Below are 16,065 nucleotides of genomic sequence, written 5' to 3' on the forward strand. Positions count from 1 at the left end.
CCATTAAAAATTCCCCCTAAAAAAAAACCTACACAAAAGCAGCAGCCTCACATCTGGGCCATAGTCAAGGTGCTGGTTTTAACCTATAAAATCCTTTAGGGCTCCAGGCTCCTCAAGAATTGCCTCCCCACTTACGAATTTACCCGGTCCATAAGGTCAGCTTCAGAATCCCTTCTCTTTGTGCCCTCTCCAAGAGAAGCTCAGGGGTGGCCATTCAGGAACAGGATGTTCCTGTGATGGCCATGCATTTATGGAATGTTCTCCTCAAGAAAGCTCACCTGGTGCTGACACTATCGTCTTTTCCATGCCAAGTGAAGAGCCGCTGTGTGAATAGAGTGCTGGACTAGATGGACCCTTGGTCTGATCCAGCATGGCAGTTCTTATGTTCTTATGCTTATTTTCCCAGGCATTTGGACATTAAGAACATAAGAATATAAGAAGTGCCCTGATGCTGGATCAGACCAAGGGTCCATCTAGTCCAGCACTCTGTTCACACAGTGGCCAACCAGCCATCGGACAGGGATGAAAAAGCAGGACATGGTGCAACAGCACCCTCCCACCCATGTTCCCCAGCAACTGGTGCACACAGGCTTAGTTACGATCCAGTTGTTGTGGGCTGATGTTGCGGTGTTCATTCTAGGCTACAGGGCCAGGGTCGGGTGGGGATTTTGTGTATTGTGGATGAATACTTTTCATATTGTAATGTTTTTCTGTTGTGTTTTTATGGCGTTTATTTGTATTCTTGTATTCTTCTGTTACATTAATTATGGATTGTAGCATGAGTATGTGCGTGAGAGTCGCTTCAAGGCTGCTTTTTGCGAAGGGAAGCAACACAAATTAAAATAATTATCTCTTTATACCTCCCTAGTATGGTCTAGTGCAGCCTTCTTCAACCTGGGGCGCTCCAGATGTGTTGGACTGCACCTCCCAGAATGCCCCAGCTGGGGCATTCTGGGAGGTGTAGTCCAACACATCTGGAGCGCCCCAGGTTGAGGAAGGCTGGTCTAGTGTGACACAACGTCACCACACTCCAAGTACTCTTTCCTCCTACACAAAGCTCCATGTGTGATAATATCATATCATGCTTTTTGTTTTACTAGATATTATCAAGGAGACTTGGGACTTCTCCTCTCAGCAACAGTGACAACGCCAGTGTAATTTCTAGTTCAACAACAGTGAACTAAAGCCACGTCAGCCCTGAGCAGGTCTGAGTCAAGAAGTGGGGAGGGCTGGAGCCAAAAACACATGGGTCACACATTTGCTCTTAAGTGCAGCAAAAATTTTAAATTGGGCTGAGGGCCACATCCCAGTCTAGAGCCACAGGCTGCCCTTCCCTGGCCTATAGGGTTGAGCTAACCCTCCAAATATGATGTTTCCACAGCAGTCCAATAAGGGAAACAAACAAAATGAACACAGCCGCTCACTGCGTACAAAAAAAGAATGAATCTAATAGAAAATGAAACTGATTCAAAGCCGAAGCAATAGCCAAGTGCATATCTAACACACAGCACACCATTATAAACAGATTTTGCACAGAATACATGGTGAGGTTCTGAAGAAATGTTGATGATATGCTGGGAGAGGTGGTGCTCTCCTTCCCCACTTGGTTGGACTTCTGATTGTAAACAAATTGCTGTGATGTACTTGCAGTATTATTCTAAGTGTTTTCTTCCCAGATAAACTACAACAGGCACACATAATAATAATAATAATAATAATAATAATAATAATAATAATAATAATTTCTTACCTGCCTCTCCCTTTGGATCGAGGCAGGGAACAACATTAGAACAGGAATCAATACATCTTAAAAATTCTTGATTTTACATTGATCTGGATAGGCCTGCCGGAAAAGGCTAGTCTTTAAGGCTGCCCCAAAATCACACAGAGAGTTAATTTTATGAATCTCCTCCGGCAGGTCATTCCACAATCTGGGGGCGACAGAAGAAAAGGTCCTCTGGGAAACTGATGTCAGCCTAGTTTTAGCTGACTGAAGTAAATTCACCCCAGAGGACCTGAGTGTGCGGGGCGGACTATATGGGAGAAGGTGATCCCGCAGGTAACCTGGACCCAAACCATTTAGGGCTTTAAAGGTAATGACAAACACTTCGTACTTTGCCCAGAAACTAATTGGCAGCAAGTTAAGGCTATACTCGCCCAAGTGGCTTTGAGTTATTAATTTTATATAATAATAATAATAATAATAATAATAATAATAATAATAGCCTGCTCTGGTGTTCTTGATGGAACTAGTCCTGAATGTCTTCTACTTGACATTCTTGATGGAACCAGGACTGAATGTCTTCTACTGGCAGGTCTTTACACCAGGTCTTAGATATAACTTGAAAAAATTATGCCAACAATAATCTCCATTAAGATGGATGAGAATTCTGTTATCTAGCTTTGCAAAGAAAAGGGATATCACATTATTACAAGTCACAAATCATACTACACACCTTAATTAACAAGTTTATCATGTACGTCAATCAGTATCCCAACATGTTTTTTCATCACATATTATATATTCAGTGGACCATTGCAACTCCCATTATGTTCCAAGAGAAAACTAACAGGCTAGAAAATGCCGACAGCTCAATTAAAGCTGGTTTTGTGTGTACCAAAATTCTCCACCCCAAAAAATAAATTGTTTGAGGAAATCCATTTTATATATATAAAAAAAAATTTTTTAAATGTTGGTAAAATTCATTTATGTTTTTTAAAAAATGGATGTGAAAACATATAGAGGAATTTCTAGAGGTGGCATCTGAGAAAGACAATTCATACTGACCTTTCCTTTCGAAATCACAGCTAACAAACGAGGAAGAAGGGTCACCAGCATGGTGCAAAGACCACACACAAAATTTAAGGATAGGTAAGAAATGAATGCAACGTCTGAACTGGAGAAGAACCGTGACATCAGGTACATCCATGGAAAAGTTGCATAACTGAAACAAGACCGAGAAAGGAGTAAATGCATCCATCGTTTAGAGTTTACTCTTTCAAGAACTCTGCTGAGTAGGCACTCTGAGGGTCACTGCAGGGGAAAAGAATATATTGCATTGCCAAACGCAATACTTAGACCTTTCTAATTTTGTCATCTTCACTCCCCTACATGCAGATTGCTGTTCTCTCATATATTTCCCATATAGCTATCTCTACTATAACAAATAAAGGAGAATTTGTTAACTTATCCATTTTCTAGTATGCACTTCTATATTCCAGCTACAAACTAGCTCACAATTGGGTTTTCTTGGAACTACCCCACTTTACAGCCATTCAGCTCCAATGAGCTATAGTAAAAGAAATTTGATGAGGAATAACCTTGGGCACAGTGCTGCCATTTGTTCTTATAGGTTACCCAGGGAACAAAAGGGATTATAGTGTGTTGGAACAGGAACCAAGAGCAGAGAAAACGAGGCCCAAGTGAAAGCTCAAACCTGCCACAGAAGACACATTAGTACTATCAATTATCTAAAGCAAAAAGGTGCGTGATGTGGCAGTTGCCACTGAATCATCAAAGTGCATCGCTGCGATGCTGGAGGATTTCTGAAGCCAAAAGAACATTAGGACCAGTGATGCACACAGGAACAAGCCCAAAGGTCACATGTCTCATCACACCTTCCACAAACTGGGGCCCAGGGATGGATAGTATGATCAGGGTGGGGTCATGCACAAATGTATCCATGTTGGCCCTAATTCATGCAAATGGTTTTCTGCAAGGTGGGTGGGGAAACATGAAAACCCGAGGTTGTGTTTTTTTAGGCAAACTATTTTTATTTATTTATTTATTACATTTTTATACCGCCCAATAGCTGAAGCTCTCTGGGTGGTTCATAAAACTAGTCTCTTACCCTGAGCTACCTGCAATAATGAGATAATAATAATCCTCTCTGCAAGGTTGTTGTAAGGCCTACGGCAATACAATGGTAATAAAATGCTTTTGATTAGGGTAAAGGGGGCCTTTATGCCTCTAATCTTACAGAAATGGCTATTTATGGCAGCCATTGTGCGCAAAATCAGATCTGCGCACTTGCAGGAACCCAACGCTTGCAGGCAGCAGGGAGAAGCGGGCGGCTCTCAAAGGAAGTGGGCAGCTGTGAGGCACTTGCAAACCACGTGGTGAGTCATCCAGCCACTCGCGCAGCCCAGGTTGCTCAGGTGGCTGAACAGCAAGGCCTTGAGCACCTGCTGCTCCCGGACCCTCGTAACTCCGCCCATCCCTAGCAATGTATGCTGGGAGTTGTAGGACCTTCCCTCACTTCATGCTAGGGCTGTGCTCAAAATGGCAGATTCTATACAAAATGGCCACCAATGCTTTGGAATTCTGAAGCTTGCAAAGCCCTATTTTGGATACTCTTAATAGCACAATCCTATATTTTTCTACTCAGAAATAAGTCCCACTGAGTTCAATGGGACTTACAAAGAAGTGTGAATAGGATTGCTGGCTAAACTGCCATAAAAATCCTAAAATGTTGATGGTTATGTTGATGACAATTATGCTTGTTCTTGTTGCTGTTTCCCCAATTTTGCTTTGTTTCTTCTTTACAAACTAAGCCGAAATACAGAGCACATAAGAATGCATCATTTTAGACATCAGCACATGAAAGGGTAGTGCTATAAAAGCAAGCAAGCAAGAAAGGGCAGTAACCAAAGTGCTCAGATATGAACCTTAGATGTATTAAAACTGTCAACTATCTTGTTTGAATGAAATGAAGTTCAAGGGAAGCTTTTAGATGCAGCTTTCAGAAATGTTAAAGGGTTTGGAGTAGGTTTTTAATGCTCTCGAAGAATAGTAACTCTAAAGTCTGCAACTCTGTGTCCAGGGAGATTAAAATTACCACCCATTTGATTCTCAGTGTTCTTGCTCTTTATATTTGATTTGTGAGCACTGCAGCTTTGCCTTAAATACAGGCCCATTTGTCCCATATAAATTGGTGGTGGACATTTGATGAATGAAATGAAGAACACCATATTGGAAGACAGGTAAGTGTGAGTGATGGATCATACCACTGGGTCCACACAATTTATGTTGAGTAAGAGGCACAGTTGACACTCAGGTGTGTTACAAAGTTTTGTGCTTTGCTGTGAAATAGGTGAGATATACCCGTCACCAGTAAGCAGTAGTTTCATGTTTGGTGGTTTTCAATATGCCGGCAGTGGTCTGCCTCCTGCGGTTCATTCTCAAGAATTGGCTGTAGTTCCCTTATGATCTAATATCCTCAATTGTATGCTGGAGGTAATACTCAGGTGTTTTGTCTTGTCACTTGTGCTATTTATGTTAGTTATATTCTGAGTATTGATCTGGCTTTTGAAATCTCATAATCAACAGTGCTGGGGAGGTATTTAAGAATTATGAAAGCTGGTCTCCAGTTGTTCAATTGGCTGCAGTGATGTAAAGGCTTGACTATACAGAACAGACCTTTTGATGTGGTCATGGTGGCAACTGCTAGCATCAAGGTACATGTATGATCAGTAGATTTCTTACATAAGGAGCAAGAGCGCCCCAATATATTTTGCTGCCTGAGGTGAAGAACAAGATGGTGCCCGCTTCCATTTCATGTACAAGCCAACTAGACTAGTAGATGAATCTTACTTCAATACTGGGAGTGGGATCACTTTCTCCACTGCATCTGAAGGCAGCCGTGAAGCTTAAGGGGTGCAAAGCATCTGCCGCACTGCCCACAGCTCTCAACTCCTACACTTTCCTTCTGCTTCCTAGCATCTGCCGCCTGAAGCAACTGCCTCACTCTGTTTAATTGTAGGGCTGGGCCTGATAAGGAGTTTTGAAGGCAGCCCTCTGTTTACAAAATGGTGGCATCAAGGAAATTAACATCAGAGGTGGAACAAGAGATGTTCAGAATTGAACGTTTGATGGAACTTCTTGAGTGACTCCTCACCATGGATCCAAGTTTGTAGAATGTCATTACTTAAGGTATAGTAGAGGGCCCTGAAAATTTGGGCTGTGCACAGACCCCCCCCCCCCGAACTGCTTCATGGCCTGATCCAGAACTTTTGGATCAGGTCCGAACTGCTCCGGCTCGATCCAACCCTCCCCCACTCTGCGGAGTGAGATCTGGAGGGGCGGAATGAGATTTTGCCCCCCTTCCCTACTTACTTGCCTCTGCAGCGGGCAGTGGAGGCCAGTAAGTAGGGAAGAGGGGACAAAATGGGGGGCGAATAAGCCCCCCTCCCCCTGCCCCTTTACCTGGCTCTGCCACCATCCCCACACGGACTGTGGTGGTGGAGCCAGGTAAGCCCCCCCACTTCCCTGCCTCCGTCGCGGTCTGGCGCAGGCTTTAACTGAGGCGTGGGCCTCAGTTGAAGCCTGCGACGGACACAGGTAAGCCCCCTCCCCCCTGCCCCCTTACCTGGCTCCACGACCATCACTGCATAGACTTCAGCGGCTGTGGCAGCACCAGGTGAGCCCCCTCCCCCCCACTTACCTGCATTCGGAGCTCCGGATGGAGACGAACCGCTTCACCTCGATCCGCAGCTCCCCGACCCAATTCGGATCCGCCTTTGACAGAGGCGGATCGGGTCACTCCACTCCAGATTTACGATCTGAATCGGAGTGGAGCACAGTCCTACTGAAAATAACTAGCCAGGAAATGTTGTTCTAATAATATGTACAATATATAATAATACGCACAAGATCTTCTACCCTGTCATGTATGTCCCTACTACTCCGGGGTTGGGACCAGAGGTCGCAGGGAGTCCATCAGAAACAGATTCTGATTCAGAAGTTGCCGAGCTAGTGGGGGAGGTAGTTCACACCGAAGAGCCTCCAGCTGCAGATACGCCCCTCCTAGAGTCTGTCTCCTCAAGGCCAGATCCTATGCTCTCAGGAGACAGGGAGTCAACTTCCGGGGGTGAACATTCCAAAACATTACTGGATGCTAGGAATCGCCGGAAGTTAAAACGTTCAGCGAGATCAGCACCAAAGCGACAGTCGGAGAGGTTGCGTGAGAAGGCGTCTACGCTTCCTCCTCCACCTTGAAGCTTCAGACATTTGAAAAGCCTTTTCCTTCCATTGAACGGTCAATTGCATTGCTTAGTTGCACAGAGTTGCCTAGGGGAAATTTTCCCGTAAAGGTGCCTAATTTGTGCTACAGAAGTGTTCATTGTTTGCAATAAAGCTATGTAGATTGGCCCAGGAGCTTTCCTTGATTTTGACTCCTTGAGGACATTTGAGCATCTACAGCCCATGACATACCCATTTTAAGCCCAAAGGACAGACAGTATATGACCTAGAACTTCCTTCTAACATAACCAGGAAGGCATAGGATTGCACTGATTCTGGGAGCCTAGTAACTGATTCTTTGGTCTCTTGGCACAGCAAAGCCAAGCAGTCCGAGGGGGGGAAACTGACTTTAAATATCACGTTTTGTTTTATGGTGGAGCATAAAAGAACATTAGAGTGATAGGCTGGAACGATCATCTGGAGCACCCACCAGCATCAAAGGAGAATACATCACTCAAACATTCTCAGGTTCTGAAGATTAACTTATATCAGGCTGGTACAATTTTCAACCTGCCAAATGCAACACCGGCCATGTATGGCAGTCTGTAAGAGGTATGATAAACCTCCTGTCTTAGCTGTCTGCCTGAGACTTCAACAATCAAGGGGAGGGGGTGTTGATTGTCAAACACACTGCAGGCCATAATATGTGGCTGGCTGTTGGGACGTGCTAAGCTTGGTGAGTTACAAACAGTGAAATCTTGGAATAATTGTGATCATTGTTCCCTGAAGCAAAATAATAATAACACACAGAAGCAGAGGAGTGTTGTGAATATCACACCAGATGTTTGAAGTGATTTCAGATCCAGGAAAAAAAGAAGAAGGGGAGTGGTGATGCACTTAAATGTTACTCATTTAAGTAATAAGGAGGGCTGGGGAGAAGCATTAGCCATGTGCACTAGCAATAGAAAACAGTGATAACCAAAGCTATCATGAAGACTGATTATAAGAATTAGTCTGGCATCATGCTAGAAAATTTGCCAAAAAAATATGTTCCGAACATGCCTTGTTATTTTCTGATAAGGAGTGAATGCCTGTGGAAATTAGGGATGGGGAAATCACTGGGGTGCTCTGATTTTGACCTCAACGCTCGGTTCGTCTCATTCCCAAATGCGAGCGCTTCTTTTTCCTGAACCAGAAAATGTGTGCATTTCAGTGCACCTTTTCTAAAGTGTGCACCCAAAATGAGCACTTTCCCCTCATAGGCTTAAGCGTGAAGATGTGTATTTTGGAGAAAACACATGTTTTAAAGTGCATCTTTCTTGCGCACTGTCATGGCTCCACTGGAGGAGTCCTTTTCAGAGGAAGAGCTAGAGGCCCCAGAAACCCAGACCACCCCAGACCAGGGCTGCCACCAGAGGCTGAGCCCTCGGGGGAGATGGTTGCAAGGCCATCCCTCTCAGGGAAAAGGCGTTCTGCCCCTGAGGCAGAGGCTGACCAAACCCCGGGAGCGTCATCGACTGAAGAGACATAGTAGGCCTCCTGTGTAAAGGAATGCTCACCTCCAGAAAAGGTCTCCTCAGGAGAAAGTAACTCCTCAGGAGTAAGGCTTTGGAAAGGGAGTCTTAATTACTTCAGCCAAGCTCTGGGTGGAACCTAGCAGGCTTTGAGCTTAAAAGCCTCCACTGAAAGCTCAGCCAGTACTGGAACAACATGGTCCACCCTGCCTTTGCTGTGTATCTTGTCTCCTGAACCATACCTCTATTTCCAAACTTTTTGGACTGCCTAATGATCCTGTTTCTGGACTGCATAAAGTACCTGACTGGTTTTTGACCTCTTGCCTGTTATCGTGAGCACTCCTGCTGTGCCTCTTGTCTGACTGACTGACTGACTGACTGCGCTCCAATTCACATTCACAAATGTGAGTAGGGAACAAATCAAACCAAAATGCTCATACATCCCTAGTTGAAATTATATGGAAGGTCTCACTCATCCTTAGCTGTAGTTGATCCCTCACTGATCCCCACAGCAAGAGGCAAGGTCAACAGATGATGGCCCTTGAGACTTGTTTGCCCTCTACTGCAAAATAGATTTGGTTCGTGGGCATGAAACATTTGAGTACTGATGATCACTCTAACCCTGAGCCATTCCAGTGACTTCTGGTCCCCATTTACAATCTGCCTGGTTCCCACTTACTATCTTCATAATTTACAGCCTCATCCCAAGCGGGTTTAAAGTCGAGAGTGCCACCATTTCCCCAAGTCTATGTACGCAGGATTGCAGCCTTCACTTTCTAGGGACAGTGCTATTTATTTCATGAATGCCCTTATCGTATGTGAGGGACAGAACAGGAGTAGATGCCTTCAAAAAGCCATCTTTGTTTTTTTTCGTCTGTAATCAATCTTGGTGGCAATCGGATACCCATGTTCCCTGGTATTGCTAAGTTTGTATGCTGGGCAGCACATCTGACACCATCCAGGAGTTGGATCCAGATTTAAACTGGATCAACTGAGCTACAGGAAGTGGACTTCCCTGCCCTCTTCTTCCCACAGCACAGCTTCGGCTCGTTGGAGGGTAATGCTTTGCTTTGCAGCAAGTCAGCCTCCCAGTTTTCTAAAATGTTGGGATTTAAAAAAATCTTAAGAAATAAAATAAAAATCAGGAGGAGGAGGGAGCATGACGGGTGCCAAGAGAGGTGTCTGTGGACACACTGGGCCCCACGAGCACCACTTGGAGACCCCCAGACTAAAGCAGTACGAACTGTTCCACTAAGGGGCATTGTTGGTTGCTATCTGTGGAACTGTCAAAAAACGGCATCATTTTCCCCAATGAGAAGCATCCATGTTGTGATCTACATGCTGTGTGTCTTTGAGAAAGGATCTATTGTCATGCAAGAGAATGTGCATCTAGTCATCACTCTTTTAAAAAGCAACAACCCCACTTTTCAGCAACAGAGTGCATGTGCTATTTGCCAGATGGAGGGTGGAATCCAGATTTATGCTGGAGGAAGTGGACATTTCCTTATCTGGACAGTGATAGCCTAGCTACAGTTATCCATGCTCTGATAACCTCTCGTTTGGATTACTGCAATGCGTTATACGTGGGGCTGCCTTTGAAAACGGTCCGGAAGCTTCAGCTGGTACAAAACAGAGCAGCCCGTTTACTAACAGGGACTGGCCGACGAGATCACATTACGCCAGTCCTTTTCCAGCTTCATTGGCTGCCAGTCCAGGTCCGGGCCCAATTCAAAGTGCTGGTATTGACATTTAAAGCCCTAAACGGTTTGGGGCCAGGTTATCTGAAGGAACGCCTCCTCCCATATGTACCTACCCGGACCTTAAGATCATCTACAGGGGCCCTTCTCCGTGAGCCCCTCCCAAAGGAAGTGAGGCAGGTGGCTACTAGGAGGCGGGCTTTCTCCGCTGTGGCACCCCGGTTGTGGAATGAGCTCCCCAGAGAGGTCCGCCTGGCACCTACACTGTACTGCTTTCGTCGCCAGCTGAAGACCTTTTTATTCATTCAGTATTTTAACACTTAATTTTAACTTAAATTTAAATTTTACTGTTTTAACTCTGTATTTTAATCTTATAATCAACTTTGCTGTGTGGTTTTATCCTGGTTGCACTTTTTATACTGTATTTCGTAATTGTGTTTTTAACCTGTTGGATGTTTTTTGTAGTTTTAATTTTTGTGAACCGCCCAGAGAGCTTCGGCTATTGGGCGGTATAAAAATGTAATAAATAAATAAATAAATAAAATTTCCGTCCCCTCCTTCCCACAGCAGTCCTTTCAGCCCCCTGGAAAAGCTACACAGAGGGCCTGTTCAGACAACACGCTAAGCCCTGGTTAGGCCGCTAACCCTTTTGCAGCAAATGGTTAGTGGGCCTGTTTAAACCATGGTTATGCAGCCACCATGGTTAGGAATGGTTCACACGACACGCTAAGCTATAATGTTTAGCTCAAAGCTCTTAACCACTATAGTGTAGCATGTCCTCTAAGCAGGGTCAGAGAGTCCTCAGACCCTGCTGAATGGGGTGACCTGTGATGTGTGTGTGTTTAGGGAGGAGGAACTGCAAAAATCAGGCCCTTGTCTTGATGACGTCAGGTCTGCAACACGGGGTGGCGCAAGGCGGCGTACCACCGCATTGGCGCTCCTTCTGACCAGTGGAAGGAGTGCAGTTGCAGGCTTTCCGGTAGGCGCCGCCATCATCGCTGCTGTGCCCACCCACCCGAGCACACACACAGCAGTTCAGGGGCGCCTGGGAGCAACCGTGCCCGTCTTCCAAGATTAGTTGTTGTTTTTTTTTAAAAAAATGTCCTAAGTTTAGTTCTTTCTTTCTTTCTAAATCTGTATATGCGAAGGATCACATTTACAACTAAATGGGGGGGGGAGGTAGAGGAACGGGGTGCTCCCTCCCTCGCAAAATATCTAAAAACTTTTTTTTTTTTTAACAAGGGTCCAGAGAGGTGTGGAGCCTCGCTCCAAGCTCAAAAAGTAAGTGTAAGTGCGTTTTTAGCACGGAGCTTTGGGGCTTTGCCCCTGGATCGCTTCGGAGTGGCAGCTGCATCATGTAGCTCACCTGCCACCACTCCGAAGCTACTGCAGGGAAAAGCGCCCGTCTAGACAAGCCCCAGGCAGAGTGACCTTGCATGAGCAGAGACCTTCCTCTCACGAAGGGCAGGTCCTGATTCCAATGCATTATGTATGGTACATTTCCTCGCTTCTCTCAGTTAGGTAGGGAGAGATATTCTATACAGGCTCCAAGCACTAGTTTTCCTAATGCACAGCATATTTAGTACAGCAACATATCTGAAATCTAAAATGATTTCACTGGCTAGGTTGGGTATTTTTGTGTGGGGTTTGGGGGCGCTTTGAGGATCTCTTTAGCAATGACACGCAATCAGTGTCTACTTGTAAAAAGAATATCATGCAGGGTTATGGGTTCTTGGAAGCTTTTTCTTCTAATGAGTGTGGAAAATATTCCTTTTCCCTTTCTCCCACTGTGTATTAAGCCTCATGTTGCAGCTTGTTCTCTCAATCTGCTCCGTGAAACAGTAATCACCTACAAAGCAAAAATATCATGCTCCTCAGCCGTAGGGGGGTGCAGCAGCCTTCAAGATGTCTGCTCCTGAAACATCACCTCTAGTTCTGGAGCAGCGTTTCCAATCACCTACCCGAAGAGAATCAGCAGGAGACCAGTGGCTGCCAAGTTCTCGCGGAAAGTGAAGGCTGATAGCTGGAAGACAGTAATAATGCCAACGCACAGGCTGACTGGAACCAGATACAACAGCTACAAATCCAAAACAAAAAAGCGGAGTGTTAAGGTTGGTGCTCTTTATGCAAATTTGACCAGTTCAGGCTGGATGTAAATTGATTTGCTGCAAGCAATTCTCATCTGTCTTGTAATTATACCACATACTAGGAAATACACCTTGCATTCTGCAAGTATAGATATATTCCTGGCTACTACTGGACACTCCCCTACCGCAGTCTGCTAAAGCACATGAGTTGGAGAATACTCACACACATGAACAGGTGCCTTCACTTTCAGCTTTATGTTCCTGGCTGCCACTGCAAATTCCCCTCTCCCAATCCAAGTGCATGGAGGAGGAAAATAACCCCCACAGATTTTCTGTTCTTTGTGTGACTTGAACTGCTCTGCTCTGCAGAGTCTCTGTTGTGTGGTAAATCTTGCGTACGTTTTAACTTCTGGACCTAAAAGTCGTTATCCTTTCAGGTTTTCCTAAAAATAATCGTTTATTTGCCAAATTTCAGCCATCTTGGTGACATAAAGTGTATTCAAGACTTTGATATATTCTTCAGTACTGTGGTTATCCCAATTCCCATGTTGGGCCTGTTCAGGCGACACGCTAAGCCATGGTTAGGCCGCTAACCCTTTTGTAGCAAATGGTTAGTGAGCATGTTTAAACTGTGGTTATGTAGCCACCATGGCCACGAATGGTTCACACAACCCGCTATGTCATGCTTAACCATTGTGGCTTAGCGTATTGTCTGAACAGGGTCATAGTTTAGCTCAAAATGCTTAACCACTGGGACTTAGCATGTCATCTGAACAGGGTTGTTCTTTAATAACTATGGTACTGTTATGGAGGAAAAGGTTATACAACCCCTGACCCAGCACTACTTTCTCAGTCTTCAATGTAACCATGTGGGGCTTCTGATCAGCAAAAGCAAACAAACTGTGCAAGATCCCCAACACAGAACTTCCATACCATGTCCAGTTACGACCTTTATATGGTAAAAAGAAATAGGCAGCAATGATTCAGTCATAGCTTTGAAGTGAAACAGCCACAGCCCTTTCTTCCTCAAAAAATAGATTTCTTTTAAAATCTATTTTAAAGTGTTTTATTCTGGTTTTATTTTATTTTATCTTGTACACCGCTCCGAAATTTTCAACGGGGAGCGGTATATACATATTGTAAATAAAATAAAATAAATAAATAACACTTTAAATAATATCCACCCATACTACAATAAACCACCATTCTGAGATCTGTAGGCCCCTGTCAAGAAATTTCACTGCCATTGATCAACTCCTTGGCTGTTTTGCCCAATCAGGAACCAGTACATTACCTTGTCATTTTGCTTCAGAAAGAATTTGGTGGCACTTCAACTTATCTCCTCATCTATATTTTATCATTACATTTATATCTTGCAAGGAACCTGGTCCCCTTCCTCCACTCCATTTTATCCTCACAACATTCCAATTCCTGTCAGCAATGGAGCCATCAGCAACATCAGTCCTATCACTGTCCTTTTTACAGTATTTTTGGAAGTTCTCAAGAAGATAAAATGTAGCCTGCCTTATTCCAGCTCTTAGACCACCCCCATCCCCAGCATCCTGCTGTGACCCCAAATGCACCATTGTAAAAGATAAATAGTAATTAAGGCTACACACAACACCTGTAGATAGGATGATGGGTGTGTATGTGGGGTGGTGGTGGTAATATTTGTATTGCTGGTCAACCCACAACTTGAACATATCTGAATTACTGGTTTGGCGGAACACACGGCATATATGTATAGTTTAAGTCTCTAGGTGTGATTATACTCTGGTGTGGCTAACTTTGTTCTGGGAAAGAGAGAAACACAGAGAGAGAGAGAGAGAGAGAGAGAGAAAGAGAGAGAGAGAGAGTTTGTACAAAGAGCCCAATCAAAAAGTTGGCTTAAAATCGGATTTGAACTTTGAGAAACTCATGGGTCTTGAGGCAAAAAGGGGATAATAGTACATGATACACTGTTCCCAGTGAATAAAAGAACAGATGTGAGGTAGGTTAGGCTGAGCGTCAGTTACTGGCCCAAAGTCAGCCAGTGTGCTTCATGGCCATGTGGGAGGTAGAACCTGGGTGTCCCGAGTCCCAGTCAAACGCTCTAACCACTACACCACACAGTCTCTCAGTATCTGTCTATCTATCTGTATTTAGAGCATGAGCATAATGAATGAAACTTCTTTTGGGGGGGGGGGCAAAGGCCATATTCTCTAGGGGATAATCTGTCAGGGGCTGTATTCCAGCAGTGGGTCAAGTCAAAGCCAGCATTGGTCAGAGCCAGAGCCATTTTCTTTCTTTTTTTCTTTCTCTCTCTCTCTCTCCCCACCCCCACCCCCATCTTCCTCCCCACTCACCTTGCTGCCAGGAGAGGAACAGATTGCTCTTGCCAGAGGTAAAGGGCTTCTGAAATTAGGCCGAAGGCCTCGGGTTGCCCACCTTGAGCTACCTATTTCTGAACCTAAACATGCCTTGATAGTGCACCAATATTATTCACAGGCAGAGGGGATGACATACACAATACATACCATGTCATAAAGAAAATTAGCAAACCAGTATGTCTTATAGCCAAGTCCAGTGATGTGCTGCAGCCGCTTTGCCCCCGAAACCCTGTCTTTAACCATTGAACTTCCAATGGAGGCAGTAAGGATTGAGAACCCCAACATGATGCATAGGGCTACTCCACACTGACGGACATTCTCCATTCTGGGTTGCAAAAGAAATCAATGCCATTAGAATGATTGGACCATGAAACAGGGTTCTTTTTCTTCTCAGATCTCTGCTAACCACTCACTGAAATCCATACACATATGAGAGAATGAACCAACTGTAACAACACATGAAAGCACAAATAACACTGGCATCTTATATAAGAATTCAATAGTGCAAGGCTTATTACTAAGAACAATTTTGCTCATTTTTGTTTTAAAGTGAAGCATGAACAGTCCAAAGATTAGCTTTGGGCAGCTTGGGAAGAGAGAGGGATGAGGCAAAGGTTAAATGTAAAGTAAAATGTGACACAGTGTGTGTCTGCCCGTGTCATAATGCTTCCTCCTATGAGGTCTTAGAATGTTGGGCCATTGAAAAGACAGGCACAGAATGCTGGGAAAGGAGCTGAGAAAAAGCCACTTGGTGATAGTTTGAGGAGGAGGAAGAGAAGTTGAGGAGGAAGAGCTGAAAGGACTCCAGAGAGAGAAGAGAGAAAAGTCTTACATCATGTTTTTCAACCTCAGATTTCATGAAATGGTAAGCAAACTTTTTTAAAAAAAACTTTCCCCCCAACTTTGCCAGTTTATTTGTAGTACATTTGTTTTAAAAGTGTAAAGTTGTTCTAGTTGCATGGGACACTGGCAAACATCTTTTATCCAGTCATTCTCTCAGACTACCAACCCCATGGCAAGATGGGATTTGCACTAGTTATTAATATTGCAAAGTTTATTTATTTATTTATTTATTTATTACATTTTTTTATACCGCCCAATAGCCGAAGCTCTCTGGGCGGTTCACAAAAATTCCTTGAATATGAATTCAAATTCCTTGAATTTGAAATTTGCAAAATTCCAGAATATTTGAATTTTGAAATCTATTTGCTGGAGATAATGTTTTAATTAAAAAGTAATGTGTGGTGTGTCTGTGCCTGCCAGGTTGGTGTGCAGTAGCAGGCACAGTGTAGGATCTGTTAATTCAAAGCAAGAGGGAACATGTATGAGGTTGCCCAACAACCAACCACACAGGATTCTTATTAATGCAGTCAACATGAACCTTGAGGAGTGCTGCCTCCTACTGCCTAGTCTCAATTTCATCCTGAAGGCCAGCTG

The 16,065-nt window shown here is 44.2% G+C and overlaps 1 protein-coding gene across 1 annotated transcript in view; it reads right to left on the bottom strand.

The window, feature by feature from the left end:
- The window catches only part of ABCA13 (ATP binding cassette subfamily A member 13), a 331,836-nt gene that overhangs the window by 57,863 nt on the left and 257,908 nt on the right, over nt 1-16,065 (bottom strand). Inside the window, exons 50-52 of the mRNA XM_063124168.1 lie at nt 14,776-14,953; nt 12,134-12,249; nt 2,789-2,945 (exon numbers count right to left, since the gene is read on the bottom strand). Of these exons, the coding sequence (XP_062980238.1) occupies nt 2,789-2,945; nt 12,134-12,249; nt 14,776-14,953 (451 nt within the window). The remainder of the gene's footprint in view (nt 1-2,788; nt 2,946-12,133; nt 12,250-14,775; nt 14,954-16,065) is intronic.

This window comes from Elgaria multicarinata, chromosome 1, assembly GCF_023053635.1.
Source record: "Elgaria multicarinata webbii isolate HBS135686 ecotype San Diego chromosome 1, rElgMul1.1.pri, whole genome shotgun sequence".
Lineage (NCBI taxonomy): Eukaryota > Metazoa > Chordata > Lepidosauria > Squamata > Anguidae > Elgaria > Elgaria multicarinata.